This window comes from Platalea leucorodia, assembly GCF_965183815.1.
Source record: "Platalea leucorodia genome assembly, chromosome: 3".
In the NCBI taxonomy this organism is placed as follows: Eukaryota; Metazoa; Chordata; class Aves; order Pelecaniformes; family Threskiornithidae; genus Platalea; species Platalea leucorodia.
In genome coordinates this window covers 94,338,775-94,360,951 of record NC_138825.1, presented here as the reverse complement: position 1 = coordinate 94,360,951, position 22,177 = coordinate 94,338,775, and the positions used below count along the sequence as shown (strand labels likewise).

Genomic DNA, 22,177 nt, shown 5'->3' with positions numbered 1-22,177 from the left:
AGTTGTAAAAGGAACTTGTGAGTGAAGCAACTTGATCATTCCTTGCAGTGCTGCAGTGCCAAGTGGTTACAGGAGAACGAGGGAGAGGCATCGCCAGGACCCCAGAGATTTATTCTACCCAGAAACAGCACGAGATATTTAAACAAAGGTGAAGCTGCTTTAGGTGCTGGCTGCTTACTAAGGATTATATTGTAACCGATGTTTAATTTTGCTTAAACCAGAGGTAAGCCTGTATTTTCCGTGTGTTACTGTGATGAGCCTATGTGTTACTCTGATTTAGTAGAATGTGTTAGCCTGGGGTTATAACTTTGCAATGCTACAGTCACTAAGGAAAAAACCTGTGTCGGTGTGATACTGCCTCGATCTGATACACTAGAAATGATCTCTAAAGGCAGGTCAGTAACATTTTTCAAGGGAAATGTAACACCCACCTGGAGGTGCTGGTAGTGGTAAAATAACACTTGAAGGGCTTGAAAGCTGCAGTCCAAACAAATCAAACTACAGAAAAGGTACAGAATATTCAGATCAATTAACAAGATGCTAATTGTTGTGAGAAAAAGGAGAGGACTCTTTCTGAAGCTGTAATGTCTCCTGATTAGCGTGCTGTGCCGTTAAATTAGGGCTGAGTTACTACTCAGAAACTTTTCAACTGTACAAAAAGGCATGTAACATCTTTTTCCTAGAAGATGCTTTGGCACCAGTGGTTTTGACAGTGTTTCAATTTACAGTTTTTATGGAAATTATTAAAAGAATTAGACTTTGGGTTGCCATTATGTACATCACATAGTTCTCAGGAAATTTTCTGAAGACGCATAGCAATAGTTAAGTTTTTTTTTTAGTGATGTCTTATAAATTGCCTTATTGGTGATATCATCTTGTAAAACATTGTCTTTTAGTAATCATACTGTCCTTTTATGTTTTAATAATAAATACTGAAGTATTTGTAATTGCGAAGACTCTTATTTAAAAAACAGTCTCAAATTTACTAAAATTGTAATGGCCGCCTATAACCAAATAAGACTTCATGCAGTTACTGAAATATGTTTCAATTCTTAAAGAAATAAAATGTTGGTTTAGTTTATCTGAAGGATCTCTTCTACTTTCTTCTGCATTACAATTTTGTTTTCCCCTCCTGTATTAACCGGCAGCTGTGTCCCAGCACCCTTTCAGTGGACAAATGTTATCTCTATACCATATGTCAGTTCTCTTCTAAGGGTTGGCTGGTAATAAACAGTTGTGATATAATGCTGTGTTTTGCTGTAAAAATGTTACTGTGGAAGTGCAAACAGCTCTTCTGAGCTTCTTATTTCATTCCCTCTCACTTTCTCCTCCAGTCTAACAAAGCCAAGAGTATATGAGAAACTGAGTGCTTGACATTTTATAAACTGTTTATATAGTAAATAATTTGTTGGAAACATGACTCTGTTGTGTTACTAATTGAATTTCACTGAAATAGGCTTTAAGAGCTGAAAAACTAGGCATGTATACCTATTATCAGCTTCATTTACATATTCTGCTTTTATATAGCTCTTTGCATATATGTGAACAAGGTAATTAAGATGCTGTTTTTTCGTATGTTTATAAAGAGTGTTTAGTGCAATCCCAGCAGTAAAAACTCGTTACCATATATCATCACTGATTGCCTCGTTCTGGCTGACAGACAGTGGCTCATTTCACTTCATTGCAAGTACGTGGACAAAGCTATTAATTTAAAAATCTTCGGAGAAAAAATACTAGTAATTTAAGAAGCCATAACTGAACTTCTTCTGACCAGATACCCTTGCTTTTCCTTACGATACATGTGTTCTGGTTAGACACAGGTTTTCTTCCCTGATCGTATGTATCAGGATAATAACACAAACCCACCTGCTTATTTTACTTTTTTTCTGTAAATATGCCTAAGAGCATCTTTTCTTAAGGAGGCAAGATTTGTAAAAGCAGTTGCTTAAAGTTTTGAGGCCATTGTCAGGTGATAAATAACGGCCTGATTGTCAAGTTCTTGTTTAGTTTTGTTTTGAGCATGGACCTTAAGCAGTTCTTGTCACTTGTTCTCAAAGTACTACTTCAGCTTCACAGAAGTCAATAGGAGCTGTTGGATAAGTACAGTTACTTTCCTTTGAAATCTAAGTGCAAACTGTTAAGAGTCTGAGTTTGCAAGTTTGCTTTTCAATGAATAACAGAGTCAAAAGCTGAGATTCTCCAGTACACTGGCTAAAATGCCAGCAAAGCATTAATATAGCTGTTTAACAGCATTTCAGTGAGGTCTCCTTTTGTTAGGATTGGTGCTTCTTGTTCCTTTATCTCTAAATATGTAAGATAAAAAATACCATGTATATTAATGGACTAATCGCACTATCTGTTTTGTATTATCTGAAAATATTTATTGGGAATGAACTTGGTTTACCAGCTGAATGTGTGAATTTATGAATATAGTTATGAGACACCGTTTTTTCCAAACTCCTGAAAAAAACATGCATCTTGATAGATTATCCCACCTGAAAAGGTGAATATTCTTTCTAGAAGGTTTTGTTATTTATAGTAGCATAAATGTTGTTTGTGGATTTGTTTCAGTAAATAAAAATGGGAAAAAGTACATGATGTTTTACATTTGGATTTAAACCTCAGCATCTAACACCACAGAATATAAACAGCAGTCTCCTTTGAATGTATTGTGTGATAGTTGAAGGAAACATTTAAAAGACCATTACTGCAATATTTCAGATGTCTTTTTATAAACAGCATTATATATTCAGGAGAGTATAGTAGAATATACAAAATGGAAAATACAGTGGAGCGTTTCAGGATATAAAGTTTAGGAAAAAAATGTATTTAAATGTCATATTTTTTACTATTTAGCTTCTGTCCATAGTCACTGTGCACTTTCAATCTTTGAGATCAATCTGCTGCTGAGTTCATCTGAGACATGTACACATGTAAAAGAACAAATGCTGTTTGAATTATTTCTTCTTTTCTTTCTCTGTTTTAGGAGTATAATCCAAGGGGCACTTTGTCAATTCATGTGTAAATACATTTTGTTGTTGTTTAAAAGTGCTACATGCAGAGTGAGTGGGCTGCTGCAGAACTTTTAACACAGCAGCTCTCCAAGCAGCCAAATTTGAGGTTGTAAAATCAGAAAGCACCAGAAGGAAATGTGCCCCTTGGCTTTTCTTTTTATAGTCCTTTGAATTGAGGATGACCCTTACTATTCCAGCTGGCGTAATCTTGTCAGTGTCTCGCACAGTCAGTGTGCAAACCAACAACATGGTCACAGTCCTGCCAGGTTTCAGTCAGAGCTGGCTTGGAGCTGTAGTCCTTTCAGGCTTTCTTTGGATGCATGAGCATGCTTGAACAATTTGCCCTTGAGTCATGCGATGACATCGAGTATTAGTACCCTTCTGATTATCCCTTTCATTAGTGGATGTAGCAGTGGTGTATGCTTTGTTCTCTGGAGCGTTCTTTTGGACCAGTCATGAATTTTCCATGCCACATACCCAGGTGCTGTATGTGTGTAAATCTGCTTTCGGTGCTAACCCACTAGTTGCCCTCAGGTATGATTCTGGGCAATGCTCCCTCAAGGCACCTCTCCCTATAGGCAGTACATAGAAGACCATGTCAGGATTGTCTTCTTCTGCCCTACAGAGGTCTCTAACACTGTCCTATTGACTAAGTCACCAAGCTTGTGTCCTTGTGTATTCTTGTATGTCCCCTAGCCTTGTCCCCTGGCATGTAATACACACCTTGGCATCACAGGATAAAAGCTTTACTCCAGCAGGCCATGGCACAGCCCCTCCTGTTATTTCAGACTTACTGTACTGAAACAAGAGCACAATATAGTAATTGCCTCCAGGCACCACATGGACCCCCGAGAAAAAGCCAGGCCAATGGTGATGCCGTGTGCCATGCTAAGGGCGGTCACGGATACATTTTAGGCCATTTGTCCTGGCATCATCCTCTCTGAATTGGATGCCTTTAGAAAGGTACAGCTAGCCTTGAAGTATCTCTAGTAGGCCACCTTAATTCTATAGATAGATACTCTCACTGACCCTTTCTCACTAATATAGTTCTCCTGTCAATAACATTTTGCTCCTGGCTGCTATACTTGAAGGTGATTAGGAAGTACAGAAATTGGGGACACATCAATTGCACTGGTATTTTGTGCAAATGTAAGGTAGTCCATCCATCAACAAGCTTGCTTTTTGCTCTTCATCATTACTTAGATCAGAATCTCCATTAATTTACTTTTGTCTGAGAAAACCAAAATCAGGGACCAGTTTCTTGTCAGACTAAAAAGGAATCACTATAGGCTATATTTATAATAGGTAGACTGAGATAGCACACTGCACACGCTCATCAGTGTGTTGTAGCAGGGGTGCTACAACAAGGTCGTTGATGAATTGCAAAATGCTTACAAGCCGTGTATCTTTTGTAGCTGCAGATGGCTGCTTTATGATCCTTTTGCATCAGTTATTAAATCTGCAAAAATGATCATCACTGTTGTTCTGCAATAGTTTTTCTCTAGCTTGTACCTGTTAAACTACGTGTTTAGATGCAATTTATGCACATCAATCCGCATTTCTGCATGCAGAAAGCATTACACAACTGGCACAGCATACAGAAGAGTATAGACCATTTTGGAGTAAATTTTGCCCCTAAATGGTATTCAGTATAGAGCTGGTTTATCTTCAGTCTGCACGATGAATATAGTGTAATTTACACAGTGCAGGCAAATAACTGTAACGTTATAGAATTTAATTGTGCATATCAAACTAAGAAAAATCAGGAGCAGGACCAAGCGTTCTCCAATAGATGCCCAGACAAGAGTAGAAAATCTTCTCGGTATATCATAGCATAGATATTAAACTTAAATATTTTATGAACTTGTACTGTTCATATCAAGACAGTGATATATGATATATGCAGAACTGCTGGATTAACAGTAATACAAGATGAAAATGAAAGTTTTTTTAAAAAAAAACATTATCAAGAGCAGGAGAAACACTGGTCGTTGTTCAGATCCCGTATTTCATTGTGCAGTCAAGGCAGGACTGGAAGTTGTACCCCAGAGTGACTTCCCATTACCGGGGCACCTCTAGAAGTGACAGCAGTTCCCAACTCAGCTGTATGCTAACAGCTCCCTCCCTTGCAGAACGGCGTTTTGCTGAGAAGTTTGCAGGAGTACATCAACAAGATAAAATGTTCTCATTACTTTTTGTGCTATAAGTGGATGAAAAAAATGTGATATGCGTAACTGACCAAGGTTAAAACTTCCAAAACCTGTTCAATGTGTGTTTCAGTTCTTAGTCATGGGTAAAAGCGATTCCCTTTATGCCATAAAACTTTTGATGTACTTTACCATTCTATCTTGGGTTAGTTTCATGTTATATTTCTGATTGTACTGCAGAATATTAAGACTGAGGTTATAAAATGAAATATGCAGGAGGAGTCTAGTTTTCCCAGGAAACATTGTGGATATTAGTAGCGGTTACAAGAGAAGGCAAAAGAACTTTTTTTTAATCTTCAACCTGAAGAAAAATGTTGACAAGAAAAAAAAAAGAAGTGGAATCCAGCACAGTAAGAGAGAGAGCAGTGACTTGAAAAGTATTCGGAAAAAGACAATCCGGTATTTGCAGCACAGAGACAAGGTTGTGGACTTGCTTACGGCCGTGCACGAGGATTCTTGCGTCATGGTCTGTGCATTTAAAATCTGTGGAGCAAAGAAGTATGTTCAAGCAGCAACATGGATGTTATCCATGATAATATAAAATTACTCTTTCAAAAAAAAAAAAATGCTTGCTCTTTTGAATCTCTGCTGTGGCTCAAAGCTAAAATATTCATTTCTGTAATTTAGCCAATGGATATTTTTTACAGTGATTATTTCTATGAAGATGTTCGTCATTGTGCTTTCCCAGCAGCGTGACTCTAATCCCTAAGTTTCAGCACCCGCTGTGTTGTCCAGGTGGTCCAGAGCAACATCTCTTTCCCAATTTGTGCCAAGGTCATGATGATCTTGTAGCTACCGTTAGTGTCTCATCACTCCCATTTCCCGAGCCATGAATACTCACAGGCAACTCTGTTCAGCTGCTCACATTTCAGGCTCTACCATATTCTATCCTTCCAGTCATGCTGCCTGATCTGCCTGGCTCCAGAAAAGAAGGCAAGGGGTAAACCCCTTCATCTCACCTGCTTTGTAGGAGCAGATGGAAACAGAGGCACTTTCAGATGAGAAAGAGGGACAAAACACCATGGGTGGCAAACGCGTAGCTACTGGAAATGTGAGAATCCTGCTTTGGTGTAGGGCTCTGCATGTGGGTTATACTTCCTGGGCTGCCTTTTGATTCATTTTTGATGCTCGGCTTGCCTTTCAGCGTTGATGTGCTGGACACACTATCTGTTTTTAAAGACAAAGCTCAAGTCCAAAATGTAGCATTTGATTTTCTATATGCGGAGTCACTGAAGTTCCAGCAAATACCTTCCACAGCCCCCTGCGCTCTCAGAGTGGAGCCTGGTCTGCCGGCTGCACCCTGTCTGGCCCAGTCTGCCTCACGTTTAGCAGCACTGAAGAATGCATTTTCAGCTGACCAAGAACCAGGAATTTGGATGAGGTGCAATGGCCCACAGCAAAACCTCAGAGCTGTTGGCCTCAGGAGAGAGTAAAGGATCTGTGGAAGTAGCTGACTTCTTCCACTCAGAGGCATTTGTTTCTCTGCTTCTGGGTGACCATAAACAACCCCTGGTCCTGAAGGCTTAAAAGGAAAACGACAGCCCCTTTTGCTGTGGCGCTGTCTCTTCTTAGCCCAGGATACGAATTATTTCTTTTTTGCTTTGGCCATGTTTTCTGTCTGTCTGCTAGCTCCAAAGATGTTACTGTGATAACCCCGGGAGAGGGGGAGCTGCTCTCTCCTCTGTGATTTCTTCCTGCCCTCCACCAGCTCTCCAAAGAACAAGGGCCAGCTATTCTCACCAGCACATTTAATCACCCTGAGCAATGGGCAGGCTGTGCGGGGGATACCAAATCCATAGCTTTTATGTGAAGAGAGGTCAAGATCTGTCAGCTTCAAACATCAACCATGTCCATCTGAAACAGGAAGGTGAAAAAATTTTCAGAGCAATTCAGTCTCTGCAGCAGGTGGAGGTGGAAGAAATATTTATTTTTTCAGATGTTCCCCTGAGCAGACTGTGAAAAGGAAGAAGAAACTTTGCAGAGAGCAAATGAAGGAGCACTGAAATGAAGGGGAAAATGCAGGAGAATGTTTTTGCATGCACTTAGGTGAAACTTTATCAAAGCTATTACTTCCTGAGAGAGAGTGATGTTACCCATTGAATGACAGGCTGAAGTAAATGAAAACGAACAGGACACTGAGTTTGAAGACAACACACACTATTACATCACATAGAGACTTTGGTGGAAGTGTTTCAGTTAAAGGTCTTTGAGAATGAGTATCGTCCTTTAGAAGCATAATTTCTGCCATGCGACAGCAGAATCCACTGTAGATCAGCCATTGCACCTTTGCATTTTAAAGAATGTGTGATGGAAGCTTTTCCAAACAGATCAAGTCTTTAAAAAGTTTCACAAGATTTACATTACTCTCTAGTGTTCAGTTGCAAGCCTAGACTCTGTGAAGTCCATCATCTTCCACGTGGATTCTCCAAAGAGTTAATTCTACTTAGGAAGTGCTGAGATGAGAAGTTATGTAAAGCTCCTTGCTTACTTGGAAGAATTTCTGTGGTGATAAGTAAGGTTTTGCTGAGTCAAAACACATTATTATATTTTTGATACTAAGTATTTTAGTTCTTAACATTTTGCTGTTGAATGCGTGAAGGTTTTTTTTTTCCTTCTTTTTTTCCTGTGAGAGTTGTAACTTCTTTTGTAGTCAACCAACCTAACTCACAAGGCGGCTAGAGACACCTTACTGAGCGTATGGTTAGCAGGCACTATCACAGTCATCTTGTCTACATTCTGACTGTGTAAAGGTTATTAATAAGACACCTGATTTCTAAAAGTTTGCCCTCAGCTGCAGCCCTTTTAAAGAGAAGTCTTCACCAGTTTGCAGCTGAAGAAGATAGATTCCTTCTTCGATCAGAATAGTCTTGTTGTATTATTAAATAGTAAGAGTCAAGTCAGATCACTTGTTGGGGGAAACCTGCAAGGTCTGAAAGGCTTTGCTCTAAGTTGTTATTCTAAGTATCGCTTCTTTTTTTTCTGCTTTCAGAGGCTGGCAACAAGAAGCTAAAGAGCACGATACAGAGAAGCACAGAGACAGGAATGGCAGCAGAGATGAGAAGTCGTATGGTTCGACAGCCAAGTCGGGAATCCACTGACGGCAGCATAAATAGTTACAGCTCCGAGGGCAAGTAAGTGGCATTAAAAACATCAGTAATGTAGGAGAAGTTTCTTGTCTTTGAAAGAAAACTTGGGATGTGAACAGAGGTCCCAGCTCTGGCTGAAGGGGATAGCTCTGTGTACAGATTCTTCCTCTTGAAATGTTTGCGAAACTGAACTATATTAGGCACATAATACAAATTTCTTGAAAATTGAAATTGAGAGAGAACTTAGGGAATCACATTTTCCCTGCCATCCATTTTGTTCGTTAAAAGACAACTAAATTCAGACCACATTATTCCAAACAAAACATGGGGGTACTTTTTCTTTGAGTTATGTTTGGATTAACTCAGAGTTAAACTTCAGATGTTGTATGTAAATCCCTGTGATATGAAACTCTGTTCAGTAATACTATATACAAAGAAAGTTTAGTTTGGAGTTGGCCCAAGTCTCTTATTGAGAATTGTAAACCCAGAGTCCAGCTGCCCCTGTGGGGAATGGGGCAGCTGTTTTTATTCGCTGCTGAATGACTCGGTACGTAGGAAAGGAAAACGAAGGCAGATCTGACACAAAAGTGTACGTTGAATACTCCAGCCTCCTCACAGCTCTCAGCAGAACCCCACCACGTGTGCCAAGGCACAGTGGTCACTCGGGAATTCTTAGAAGATGCTTCCCCACAAAAGGGGAAACCGGGGGTTGGCAAATCCGCCCTATAGACCTGGAAAAAAATGAGAGATTGGGACTTCGTCGGCTTCATCTTTTTATGTGCTTACCATGTTACCACAATTGCTACTGCACATTGTATAAGGCACGAAGAGCCAGGGGCAGCCATGGTGGTAGCAAGGAGCTGTGTAAAGGTGCAGTTTCTCCATCATCAGATGATCTCATCACCCTCATTTTTTTTTACAATGAGGGTGGTGAGGCACTGGAAGAGGTTGCCCAGAGAAGTTGTGGATGTCCCATCACTGGAAGTGTTCAGGGTCAGGTTGGATGGGGCTTTGAGCAACCTGGTCTAGTGGAAGGTGTCCCTGCCCATGGCAGGGGGGTTGGAACTAGATGATCTTTAAGGTCCCTTCCAACCCAAACCATTCTGTGATTCTATGATAATGCTAAGAATTGCAAGAGCCATGTAAGAAAAACAGGCTCCATCATGAATAACTCAAAACCAAAGTAGATGAGCATCGGATGAAGAATGAGGGACAAGAGTAAAATATCCCAGTATTTTTCCCAGTATGATTCTATGATAGAGCATTACCTTTACCCTTTCAACACTCCATCCTGCCATCCTCCTTCCACTCTCTAGGCTGGAGTGTCAGTCTATAAGGCACCAGTCCCTCGCCATGGTGACAAAGGGCCCAGTAAACTGGACCCTGCTAAGGAGAAGCTAGGGGAGACTGTTTCCCTGGTTAGCAGTATGGGAGAGGTGGGAGCCCAGCACTGACAGTGAGGACCTTTTGAGGGGAACAGCCTAATCCTCTGTTCTACCCTCAGAGTGTTTCAGCAGATTTGGCAAGGCTGGGGCAGCCAGGGTCTGGATCTGGAGGTCACAGCAGGCACCTGGAGGACACAAATTGCAAGGTAGAGCCTTAAATCGTTGACTTGAGAATCATCCTCTGAGTAAGGCAATGAAGAGAGCAAGCCTGGGAGGTAAACGGAGTGTGTGCTTCTTATTGGGACATATTGCAGGTTGAGTGTGCATAGTGGGACTTAGTTTGAAAGTTATCCTTTAGAACTAGGTCCATCTTTAAGATAAAGTGAGCTATCATAAGCTGGTAGTCACACTATCTGCGTCTTATGTCTTGTTTCTGCCCCCTTAGCTCCTGTGCCTGCTCCCCATCTCTTGCTGCTCCAGCACCAGTTCTGCCTCTGACGAGTCTCCTTACCTCTCTCAGCGCTCCCATACAATAGATTCTTCACACCTGACCACGTTTGTCCTGCTGTTCTGATCCAAACTTTTGGCACCAGCTCCCTAACTTTTCACTATGTTTCTGTCCCAGACTTTTGGTTTGATAGAGTTACCAGCTCTTCTGGCTGATTCCTGCTCCTCAGTATACCTCAGCTTCGATTCCTGACTCCAAACCCGCTTTGCACTTGATCTTAGCCTTAAACACCATCCCTGATCTCCACATCCCTATTCCAATCCCTGGCAAGAGTAAAGAAACAGTGAGGCCAGTGAAGTGAGAACACCACCAATATCTAACAGCGACTCTGAAGGGAAGCCCAGGAGAATGGGCCAAAGGAGGCAGATAACAAAACTCAGGTGAAACAGTTAAATATATCTTGCTACAATGAAGGAAGAGAAATATTCCTTAAGCAGGACACAATGCCACAGGCAAAAGGGATACCACAGGGCTCTGTTCAGTGTGGTGCTCTAATTTGTGGCTTAGAAAACTTCTCTGAAGTCTTCTGTTTTTCTATGATCCTGTGATTTATCTACAGATCAAATCCTCAGATGCTCTGCAAACTTGCTTGAGTTTGACAGAATAATGTTAGCTTACAGCAGCTCTGGGTTTAGATCACAGTGAATGAAGAATGTTAAATGCAGAGATTCTTGTAAGAAAGATGACCAATAAAACAATTTTCTACTGTTTAATCACTTCCCCCACATGCATCACTGGCTTGTTTGCGGAACATGAGTTGGACGCAACTGCAAGGTGGAGGGGAAGCCACACAACTGCATCACATAATCAGGGGTACATGCACTGTGCCAGCTGATCCTAAAATCCTCTCCCTCTCTCCCTCCTTCTTCTGGGTCTTCTTTGAACATTAGAAATGCCACTTTTAACTTCAGATGTTATTTCTAGTTATTTCTATGAATCAGTTTTTGGTAGCACCTTGTATTCAGAATAGTAAAGCTGTTTGCTAGGTTTTCCCTGTCTCTTGTGAGATTCCCATCAGATCAGCGAGAGCGTGACTTTGGTTGCTTGAGTAGCATTTTGTTTGCAGTTCGCCCTTGACATTACTGTAGACGGGTAATGATGACAATTAGGAAATGCTCATGTTAAGCTTGCACAGGCTACTTTTCCTTCCTTGTGTGTGTGTACATTATGATACTGACTTTACTTCCAGGGTGATGTAGTTTATTGACAGTATCATGCCTCATCCTGCATATCATAATACCAATCAGATGTGTAGCTCAGCTGTGAACGCAGATTCCTACAGCAGGTACCCCAGGTACCACATTATGTTCTTCTGCTTGACCTATAACTGGAATTTAATGAATTAGAATTAATACACATTTAAGATGATTGTGTACTTGACAACCTTCATTATTACGTGTATAGCTAGAGGTGTCTGAAAAGCGAGAATGCTCTCAAGTGAACATTTTCAATGTTATTAGTCATTCCATAGCAAAATGTAACACGTTTTGGGGAAAAAGGCCAAAGAAACGAGCACGAAACCTTTCATAGCAGGGGCAAGAGTGAATGGGTAGTGCCACTGGGGAGAGAAGCAGATTGTGTGTCTTGTCAGGAAGGGTGGGCTTGAAGCTGCATCTCGAGGTTAGGTGAATGCTCTAACTGGTGGGCTGATGGTTGAACTGGAGACCTTGAGGCTCTTTTCCTCCTCTATCTAAAGAAACCTTCTTAAAAAAAGATTTCTTAAAACTAAACATCTGTGAAAAGCTTGCCTTTTGGAAATCAGAGTTTTCTAATGAAAAGCACTGTGTTGATATTTTCTGGCCAGCTCTAGTTACAGCCAGTCTATACGTTTATGCAGGCATAGTAAGAGCAGTTAGTCTTGAAGAGAGGAATGGGCTTTTTCTATCCAACAACCTGGGGTTTGCAAAGAGCTTTCAGTGTGAATTGAGTGACTGGAGCACATAAGCCTGATCTGTGGAAATCAAAGCTTTTCACACTAGATGTTTTTATTAAGAAGCTTTGTTATTATTTTCTCCAGTCTAATAGGGAATTTCCTTTGAGGGAGAAGAAGATACAGAGTGGTGGATGGCCTGCTGGGTAAGATGCTATCTAGACTTGGTTCAAAGTCTGTTCTTCTGTTCCTCATAATTGTGATGAGGAAGTCAAAGCTGAGTCCCCCCACCATGGATCATTCTTTCTCCTTTTTTTTTGTTTGTTTTGTTATTGTTTGGAGACTATATATCTATTAAAAAGAAAGTGGAGATTCTGGAATATGAGAAGACAGCTTGGAAAAGCACATATCATGGAATCACAGAATAGTTTGGGTTGGAAGGGACCTTGAAAGGTCATCTGCTCCAACCCCCCTGCAATGAGCAGGGACATCTACAACTAGATCAGGTTGCTCAGAGCCTCATCCAACCTGACCTTGCATGTTTCCATATATTCTGTGCCGATGCATTACAGTTCAGTTTGTGTCCTGAAAGAGAGGTGGGTACCAACTGGAGATCCAGAGGTGGCTACCGGAATATTTTGGCTAGGGAGTGGCATTAGGTTTAGCTCTAATCAACAGTAGTGCTACCTGCCAGTTTGCTGCTTCATTAAACAGCTGCAGCAATCAGATTAACGTAGTGAATACATCTGTTTTCCCTGTTTGTTCTAACTGATGCCGATGGGGTTTGGATGTATGTATAGATATAAAACAGTATTACAAGGTAAATCAAGCATTCAAGAATGAAGAATGATAGGCTATTAAATTTCCTGAGGCTTTTTATGTTTTCTCATACAAGGTCACGTGTAGTTTATTCACCTGTCAGGCTCTTCATTGCTCCTGGAGAACTCCTTAGCAAGAACTGTTTTATGGACTGCTTTGGGTCCATGTACAGAATTTCACTACACTTCTTTGGGGTCCATGGGAGACAGCTTGTTCCTGATGCTGCAGAACAATTTGTGGTTGCACATCCTAAGCTAGCTGCTTGCCTTGTACCAGTAGTACTTTTGAGGTAAATACTGTAGGACAATAGAAATTCATCCTGTTCTTATGCTTAACCAGCTTTTATTTTGCTTCAGCTTAATATTTCCTGGAGTACGGCTGGGCGCTGACAGTCAGTTTAGTGATTTCCTCGATGGACTTGGACCTGCACAGTTAGTAGGCCGACAAACACTAGCAACTCCTGCCATGGGTAAGAATAATATGTTCTCCTCTGTTAAATGAATAATAAGCCAGTTGACTAACGCACACACTGCCAGACTACAGCTCAAAAAGACTTTTACAAAGTGGCTTCCTTCACTGTAAACATGAAGGTCCTATACACAGTCACTGGTATTCCTAGCATGCTAGCATCCAAAATGGGATGAGAAACAGTATTTGCTCTGTGTGTGAGGTGTCTGCTAATCTCATTTGCAATCTGAAGATAGGGGTTGCACTTTACTTTCCACTCAGAATTATTGTGGCTTCTCCAGTTGCAGCTCACTGCAAAATCTCAGCTGTTAAGAATTTATATTTACTTGCCACAGATTATATTGGATGTGACAGACAGTTTCTGGCCAAACTCTGCACTTGTCCAAGCTTAGTTCACCTAACCCCAGAATGTGAAACTTCTGCCCACATCTGCAGTGCTCCATAATCAGTTGCTGCTAAAGCCAGTGTTTGTCACGAAAGAGACAAAATCCTTTTCTACAGCAGCTGCCTGGGGCTGTGATCTTCTCCGTGTCTGTATGTCCCTATAGTAGCATTAGCCGTATCTTGGTTATGAACAGAGTATGAGTGTGTAAGGTGTGCAACAGTGCAGTACTGTGTAAGTATCTTTGGAAAGGTTTGATTTTTATTTTGCTTATATGTGAGCAATTCTTAGACATGCATTAGGATGCTAAGTGAGGAGTCCTTGATCCACTACTTTAACCATACTTCTGCTGGAAATTATAAGTGGCCAGTGCTTCAGTACAGCTGTATTGGGAGAATCAGCTTCAGGAAGGGCTACTGAGCTGCTTCTGAAAAAGGAGAGAGAAGCAGAAAGAAAAATTGCAGAAGAGAGTGTTCCCCTCCCAACTCATGAGCAGAAGGAGACAGAAATTTTCTTGAGAATGCTTTGAGTACCCCCTAAGGCAAGTGTTGCTGTGGAAGCCCAGATGACTACTACTAATGCATTAATAAGCACCAAACTTGTTAAATTCATATTTTTTATTATTATTTTGAAAGAAAAGATATTTGTGAGATGATTTGCCCAATAAAAATCGAAGTGGCTCTATCGGTAAGAATATAAGGGTCTAGATTTCTTCCGTCTCTTTATTTTAATCTTGTTTTCTGATTAAATATTTTTCTGCAGATTACTTGAGTAATATGTTTATTTTCACTTCTTAGAACTGCTTTATTTACTACAGGCTCAAGTTTTAGCCCCCAAAAAAGCACTCAATCATGCTTTTTAACAATTTTCGGAAGACCTACTATGTGGTATCCTTTCACTAGTGACGATTTGAAAATGTTTGTATTATCGCTCCCCCTTCTGGTTCCCTGTCGCATGTTTTATTTTGGATATGCAAGACGGAGATGTGCTCTTAAAAAGGCTTGTTGGACTTTTCCTGTGAACTATTTTTAGTACAACACCGAGCTCTGTGTATTCAAGCAAAGTTTGATTGATAAAAAAATCTTCCCTGCTGCTCTGTCCTACCTCAAGTACCAAGGTATAAACACAGCTTTAATATACTGTTGGACAAGGACGTGAAAATCTCATTCCCAGTTAATTTCAAAATGCTGTCTTTCTAAATCCAGACCCCAAATTCTGTAGTTCAGGACTATCTGTGAGTTTGCTTTTTTAGACACTCGAGGTTTACATGTCAAATATATACATGCTCACGTGTTTCATGGATATTTGTATAGTTCATTTATTTGCACAGGCGTCATGTAGCTGCCCATGTCATACTGTGCATTTTTTGTTCTAAGTGGCCTGTTAGATTTCTACCCAGCTGATTCCATGATATATAAAATTATAGAAGTATAAAGCTTTGAGCAACAGCCCATAGTTGGCTTCCCTTGCATTTTATTGATCTAGATCAGACCAGAGCTTGGTCTCGGACTAAGCAGTTTCCTTTTTCTGCGGGAAATGTCATTTAGCAGAACTCAGGCAGGGAAACAAGTTTGACTGTTTAGTAGCGAAAGCAGCTTCTTATTTTAAGATGTTCTGTCATTTCATTCACACCAAAAATGGGTGTGGAACATTCATAAAAACAGGAAAATTGTCCCCCTTCTACTTGTTGGAGACTTTGGCAGAAAAAAGATTTCTTCTGAGCTCCTGGGGGGCAGGGCACGATTCTCTGACGCCGTGCTGTGACTGCGTGCCTCGTCTGGTCGGTGTCTCTGGCTTACGCTGGGGATCCAGTCAGGCAATTGTAGTTACAGAAGAAGGTTTCAACGTTAGCCTCTACCAGCAGTCCTCCTTCCTGCTGCATCAGACCAGGAGCCTTCGCACTGCCAGCTCTTGCATCTCAGCTTGGAGGCAGAAACTTCCAGCCGAGGGGATTTCTGAGCATGAGCTTGGGTTTCAGGCTCTCTGAGCGTGGGACCACTGTCAGGGCAGCGTGTCTCAGTGACCGGCACACTGGGGCGACAGTCCTGGGTAGGAAGGATCTGGATAATTCACCAGTGCAAAATTAAAGGTGTGGTGGTTATACCATAGTGTTGCTGCAAATTTGCCTGCCTCCACAGATCAGAAATATGGAGCTCTGGTATAAACCGTACACCAAGAGAGGGCACCATGCTCCCCAAGTGTATATCTTTTAGTCCTGGTTTAAGGATGGAGAAACTAAAGGGATCAGGAGGAGAGGTGACAAGCACACTAATGCAGCAGACTGGCAGCAAACTGGTGTTTCTGTTTCTCACTCTTACACCCTATCTCCCGGGCCGTACTTCTTCTCTAAAATGCGGGCTTCTTTCTTCTCCCTCTCAGGTGACATCCAGATTGGAATGGTGGATAAAAAGGGCCAGTTAGAAGTAGAAGTCATTAGAGCCCGTGGCCTCACACAAAAACCTGGCTCCAAATCTACCCCAGGTAAGGAAAAAAAAAAAAAATGAACAGAAAACAAGAATATGAAATACGCTGATGAACTGGGGATTGGAGACTTTTTGAGCTCCTCGTTAGCTGACACTACATTTGCATTTGTTTGGTTTGCTTTTCAACAAGGAACGCGTGCATGGATATATCCTTGCTACCAATGTCCCCTTCTTACCACCTTGCATCTGCCAGTTGCATGCCGCCTTTCAAGGAATGAGTTTCAGCAACTCAACATCCGTTCTGGAAGGAACGTTTGTAGAAGTATTTCTGCGTGTCTTAGGCAAGTCATAGATCTCAGAGGGGCTTTGTCGATGTAGACGAAGTCCTTTTTGTTTGTTCCGCATCAAAACAAGAGATGGAGAACAGATGAAAGCGCTTTGAACAGCTTAACGGACCCACATGCCATGGTCTTCTGTACGCAACAGTGCTTCAGGACAGCAGATTAGGCTAGTGCCAGTGCCAATAATTTGTATAATGGATGAGATTTATTATTGTATCATTTTATAAGGACATTTTTGGAAGTTCTGGTTATTTATAGAAATCTTTATTAGGAGAGATGTATAATCTCCACCACAACCATTGCTTACCATAACAACTGGAACAGTTGTTTTAGATAACGTTTTGTCAAAATGGTACTTTACAACCTCCTTAAGAGCTGAAGACGAAAGAGCAATTAATGTCTCTGTTATCTGAGTGACTTAGTTTTAAATATTCCTTTCAATGAAGCATCAAAGTTTTTCGTTTTGAAATGTCTGTGAACCCTAAACATACATAGAGACTGCAAAGTAACTATCAGTGACAGATAATTCCTGGCAAAGGGCAGTGTTTTTAAAATGACAGACATGAAACAGAATTGTTGTTAGTAACATTAGATCATTACATTCAAGGTTTATAAAAATCAAATTGATTTCTTATGGGCTGTGTCATTTATTTTATAAATATAATTGTATTCAGATTATACAGTGAAGATAGCGTGTGTCATTTTCTTTCCACTCAGCTTCCTTTTAAGGCATTTGTCCTCCAGCTCAGAGGTGCAATGTAGAAGTTCTTTAGTCCAAACATAAAATTCGTGATGTTCTGTTTGCAGCTCCGTATGTCAAAGTGTATTTATTGGAAAATGGAGCATGTATAGCCAAGAAGAAGACAAGAATTGCACGGAAGACCCTTGATCCTTTGTACCAACAGACACTGATTTTTGATGAAAGTCCACAGGGTAAAGTTCTTCAGGTCAGTTGCTTCCTAATCCCATTTTAGGCTCTCACGTGGAGAAGCACTTGCATGTTTACTTAAGTTTAAGCAATATGCGTAAACCCATTCCAACTCACAAAGCCTTTAATTTTATAAATACCAGCAAACACGTCCTTGTGGCTTGTGGTTTCAGACCTGCGAAATGTCTGCCTGTATTAAACATTTCTCTTTTGTTGACTCTCGCTCCGGTCCTGCCATGAGGTTTTCCCACAAGAGGGAGCAATCATTCACCCTTAAGAATAACATTCTCCTTACGCCACACATAGTGAAATACAGCAGGACTGAACATATAAGCCTGGGTTTGGGGACAAGGCTGACCCTGTATTTTATGTTCTTCCAGGTAATAGTTTGGGGAGACTACGGCCGAATGGACCACAAATGCTTCATGGGAGTTGCCCAGATCCTTCTGGAGGAACTGGATCTGTCCAGTGTGGTAATAGGCTGGTATAAATTATTTCCACCTTCGTCACTAGTGGATCCAACCTTGACTCCCCTGACACGCAGGGCTTCCCAGTCATCTCTGGAAAGTTCAACTGGGCCTCCCTGCATTAGATCATAGTAGCAGGTGCTGTCTAATAAAAACGTCACCCAGGATAACAATTGGAACCAGATATTCACATGATCAAAAACCACTGTTGGAGAGAGACAATCACTTCTGTTTTTGCTTGTAGTAGTTATCCAAAAATATGTCTGTTTGTCGAGAGATGGCTTAAACTGACAGAACAAAAGTATATCACATACGGCCAATCTATTAGCGGCTATCACCGATGCTTGTAACAATCCAAAAAAAAAAAAAAAGAGAGAGAGAGAGAGGGGGACACCTTTAGATTCGAACTAAGTCAAAGATGAGCCAAACTGGAAGCTCTCACTCTGTTAACAATGTTGTATTTTTCACATTTTGACAGAGCCCTCAAGCAGTGTTACCTTCCTGGTGTTTCAGCAGTTTTTCTGTACTTGTCACTTCCACTAGTTTTTTTGCCATGTGATTCTGCTAGTTTTGTAGAAGTCCTCACAACGCTAACAGAGACCCTTCCTTTCTTTTTCTAAACCAAACAAAAAAAGGGCTGAAGCATATCTCTGTAAGCATCGTTGAAGTGTTCAACAGCCACAGTTACGATTCCAGCGAGTTCAAATCGTTTCTCAGTTCTGGTACTTCCAAGTGTCTCACGTGGGAACCCAGAACAAATGACCGATCCAAGTTATATTCTTAAAAATAAGTAATCATCACAGTGCCACTTTTCCTTTGTAAAAAGCAGATACGTTTGCATTATATATAATAACTTTTATGTTTCTGATGTTTTGCATGGAAGAATTTTGAAGAATTCTGCAACTACTGCTGGGGACTGGTATAAAGCAGCTTTAGTCTTAATTTTGACATTGAATATGTTACTGGTAATGCAGTTTTCCTCCTGGAAACGGAGAGGAAATATTTACGTTTCTGTGTATAAATGTATATTTGACTTCCCAAAATGTTGACCAGGAATGGATTGAGCATATGACACTTTCAGCTGTACCCAGGCTTCTCTGACGTGTGTCGCTTCAGACGCACCTGTCTGCCCTGGATAGAGCATGGTATGAGTTGTTCAGTGTTTCACTGGAAATTCCAGTTGAAATATTCTGCACTTACTACTGTTTTTATCAAATTTTAGTTTACATTTCTTTGAGATTGATGCAAGCACAAGGCTTGATTTTTTAACGCGAGATATCTTACTTTTTGGAGAAAAAAAAAAAAAGTCAAATTTCAATTTGCTTTTTATTCATTTGAGTTCTTCTTGGCCTTGAAATCCCTTGTGATATTCTGTAAATGTGCGAACAACTGCAGATTCCTGCAGGTGCATTGATATGTTTCCCCTCCTTTTACAGGCCATTCGATTTTGTGATCACACAAATAGAGCAGCATGACTTGGAACTGTTCAAAGCTGCATGCACGTTTTGTAAAAAGAGATGAAAAAGGTTATTTAATAATGTATGTTAGTTCCACATAGGCCAGCTTGTATGTTGCATGTACTTGTACAGTTTGCTCGTAATTACTATACTGAAGTAACCAAGAAATCTAAGCCATCCATTTTTCTTATAGACATTTTGCAGGTTTTAGCCAGGCTAGGTCTGTGAGTCTGGTGCTAAATGTCTATAGATGGACTTTATTTTTTACCCTATGGAAAACGTGATGTAGTACGGACCAAATTCCTTCTAATAACTATTTTGGTGTAGATTCCTACTGTGGGGCTGTAACACATGTAGAAACTGTGTACACACTAGGTTTTAATTCATAGACATACTGCCTGCACCAAGTGAACTATTTATTATTACTCAACACGTGGGAATTCTTCTGCCCATCTTTCCATAGGGCGCAGATTGGTTACTGCTCGACCTGCTGAGCAGGAAGAACTCAAGCATTGGTGCACTACTACTAGATCCTGTTCCGTCTTAGTGGCCAAAAACCAACTAGGTATAATTCGATAGTATCTTTCTATTCTGACCACTTGTCTTAACACTCCCCTGTGCTTTTAAATGAACTTCCAACTCATGTTCTGTAAACATGTTTAATAAAATTTCCTTTTCATGTCCAGTGTAGTAGTTGTGCTCTCTGTATGTTCTGAGGTTCATCTGTGATTCTGCTTGCTGCGGGACTGTGTGAAATGTGTTAAGGAACAGTAAAATGATAAGTAATTTCTATGGTTCTTTTGATCGCTGTAATAGTGTATGTTGAAATCTGGGGCCAAAAGCTGAGGCCTGGTGAAAGTCGTGTTTGGTTGGCTTCCTTTTCACCGAGAAAGGAGCCAAATTGTGCTCTCATCTGTTGAAGCAGGCAAATTGAAGTCAAAAAACCAAATTTAGCCAAATTACAACCTGGTGAAATCAAATCAGCTTATTGGAGTTGAGTGACGCTGCGTCTGCTTGCAGGAGGCCAGTGGGGCGGTGCGCGTTAGAGCCAGACACCAGCTCTCCGTTCGCTGTGTGCTGAGCCGTTAAGACATGAGAACAACTCCTGATCTTTTGCACTTTTTAAACCCAGAAATACGTCCTTGTGTCGTAATGCCCTTACGGACAATGCATTATAGAAATTTACCTGAGAGCAGAATTTGGCGCTGAATTTTACTAGAGAAGCAAAGATTATGTACTTTGTTTGATTTTTAGTTTTCCATGTCCCACAGATACCTGATCACAATTTAAAAATAACATAAAGACAATATTGCCTCACTTTGAACACTTTTGTTTATTACTTTATTTATCTGAATACATGGTTAAGCTACTGAAAAAAATGAATAATTAAACATGGTAATTCTCTGAACAAAAGGCATGTTACATTTCTGCTTCTGTGTGGTGGGAGTGATCTTTTTAAATATAGAATTTGTCATACTGTTGCAAAAAGCCCTCAATTTCATAAATCTCATGGCTTTGAATATTGTGTCCAATACTAAGATATCTTCTCCTTTCTGATCCTGAGCAATAAATAAAGTTTAGCATTTCAGATCCCCCCTAGAGCACAAAAAATATGGCAGCAAAAGAACACCCTGAACTATTTCATTTATGGTGTTTCTGATGAACAGGGCTCACATATGCAAAGACTTCAGGAACAAAGCAGTAGGCTGTTCTAGGACAGATAAGTTGTGTGTTGGTCTTCTTTCCCAGGGACTGTTGCCTTTTAAAACCTCATTGCTGAGTGTTGGGATGATAATACACAGATAAATCAGCTTTAGTTCCCTCCTGGTTTTCCCTTGAGAATGCAGTACTGCCTTATATGTCATACACCGGGGAAGAGCAAAGATACTAAACTCGTAATCCCTGCCATATAATCACACAGTTATTTTCCTCGTGATGAGTAAATGTTCTAAATTTTGTATTGAAATGCAAATTTAGTGTCCCTCTTTGTGGGTGGAGAAAAAGGTTTTGGCCCTGACCTTTGTGTTAGAGAGACATCAGAACTGCTGTCCGTGGGTAGGACGAACCAGAGCTTCATCATCTCATTCCTTCCTAATTCCCAGAGAAATGATACGTGCACTTTTGTTGCCTGTTTTCACTAACAAATGACAGTCCCAAAAGTCGAGTTCAGCCCAGGTATGATATGCTATACATACAAGAAGAGTTCAGAGTGAATCTTCAGTGGCTGTTCTGCATACCTCAGGATTTTACTTACAGCCTGTGACTTGGCCTCTGTGAAGTCAGCTGTTCTACCTGTGGCTTTTTGCTGCTCCCATGTAGGCACCACTCTACTGTTCACAGCCCACTTAACTCTAGGAAAAAAGGATTATGGGCCTCATACTCTTCTTTTGCCTTAGTTGAAGAAAGTCATGGCAGATAGCAATGTGGCTCTTTCTTTCAAGCCCCAAATGCACACCCCACATTACCCTACTACAATTCTGCAAGCACAGAAGAAAGCGATCTGCAAGAAAGCAGACTGTTGAAGCATGTGGTTTCTCAACTCAGGTAATGAGTATTCTGGCCATCTTGAGTGATTAATAACTCTGCTAACAGCTATTAAGAGTAACAAGAGTCTCAATTAATACCTCATTCCCAGCCCATCCACTTCTCTCCAGGAGAAAAAGAAAATGCAGGGGTCACGTATGTATTTTCTCAGTGTCTGCATGGATGACCATGTATGCTGGTGGTTAAATACCACGGTTATGAAAGAGGGGGTGTGTGGCAGGCATGTCACATCCAGATCAAATGTTCTTCCAAGTTTTGTGATCTAAAATCGTTCTCCC

The 22,177-nt window shown here is 40.8% G+C and overlaps 1 protein-coding gene across 49 annotated transcripts in view; it reads left to right on the top strand.

Annotated features, from left to right (window-relative positions):
* The window catches only part of RIMS1 (regulating synaptic membrane exocytosis 1), a gene marked incomplete at both ends in the record, with an annotated part of 339,260 nt that extends 321,230 nt beyond the window's left edge, over window positions 1-18,030 (top strand). For all 49 annotated transcript variants that reach the window (XM_082307762.1, XM_082307784.1, XM_082307773.1 and 46 more), the window contains 5 exons: window positions 8,211-8,352; window positions 13,246-13,358; window positions 16,119-16,220; window positions 17,311-17,450; window positions 17,812-18,030. In XM_082307762.1, the coding sequence (XP_082163888.1) occupies window positions 8,211-8,352; window positions 13,246-13,358; window positions 16,119-16,220; window positions 17,311-17,450; window positions 17,812-18,030 (716 nt within the window). The remainder of the gene's footprint in view (window positions 1-8,210; window positions 8,353-13,245; window positions 13,359-16,118; window positions 16,221-17,310; window positions 17,451-17,811) is intronic.
* Between the last annotated feature and the right edge of the window lie 4,147 nt (window positions 18,031-22,177).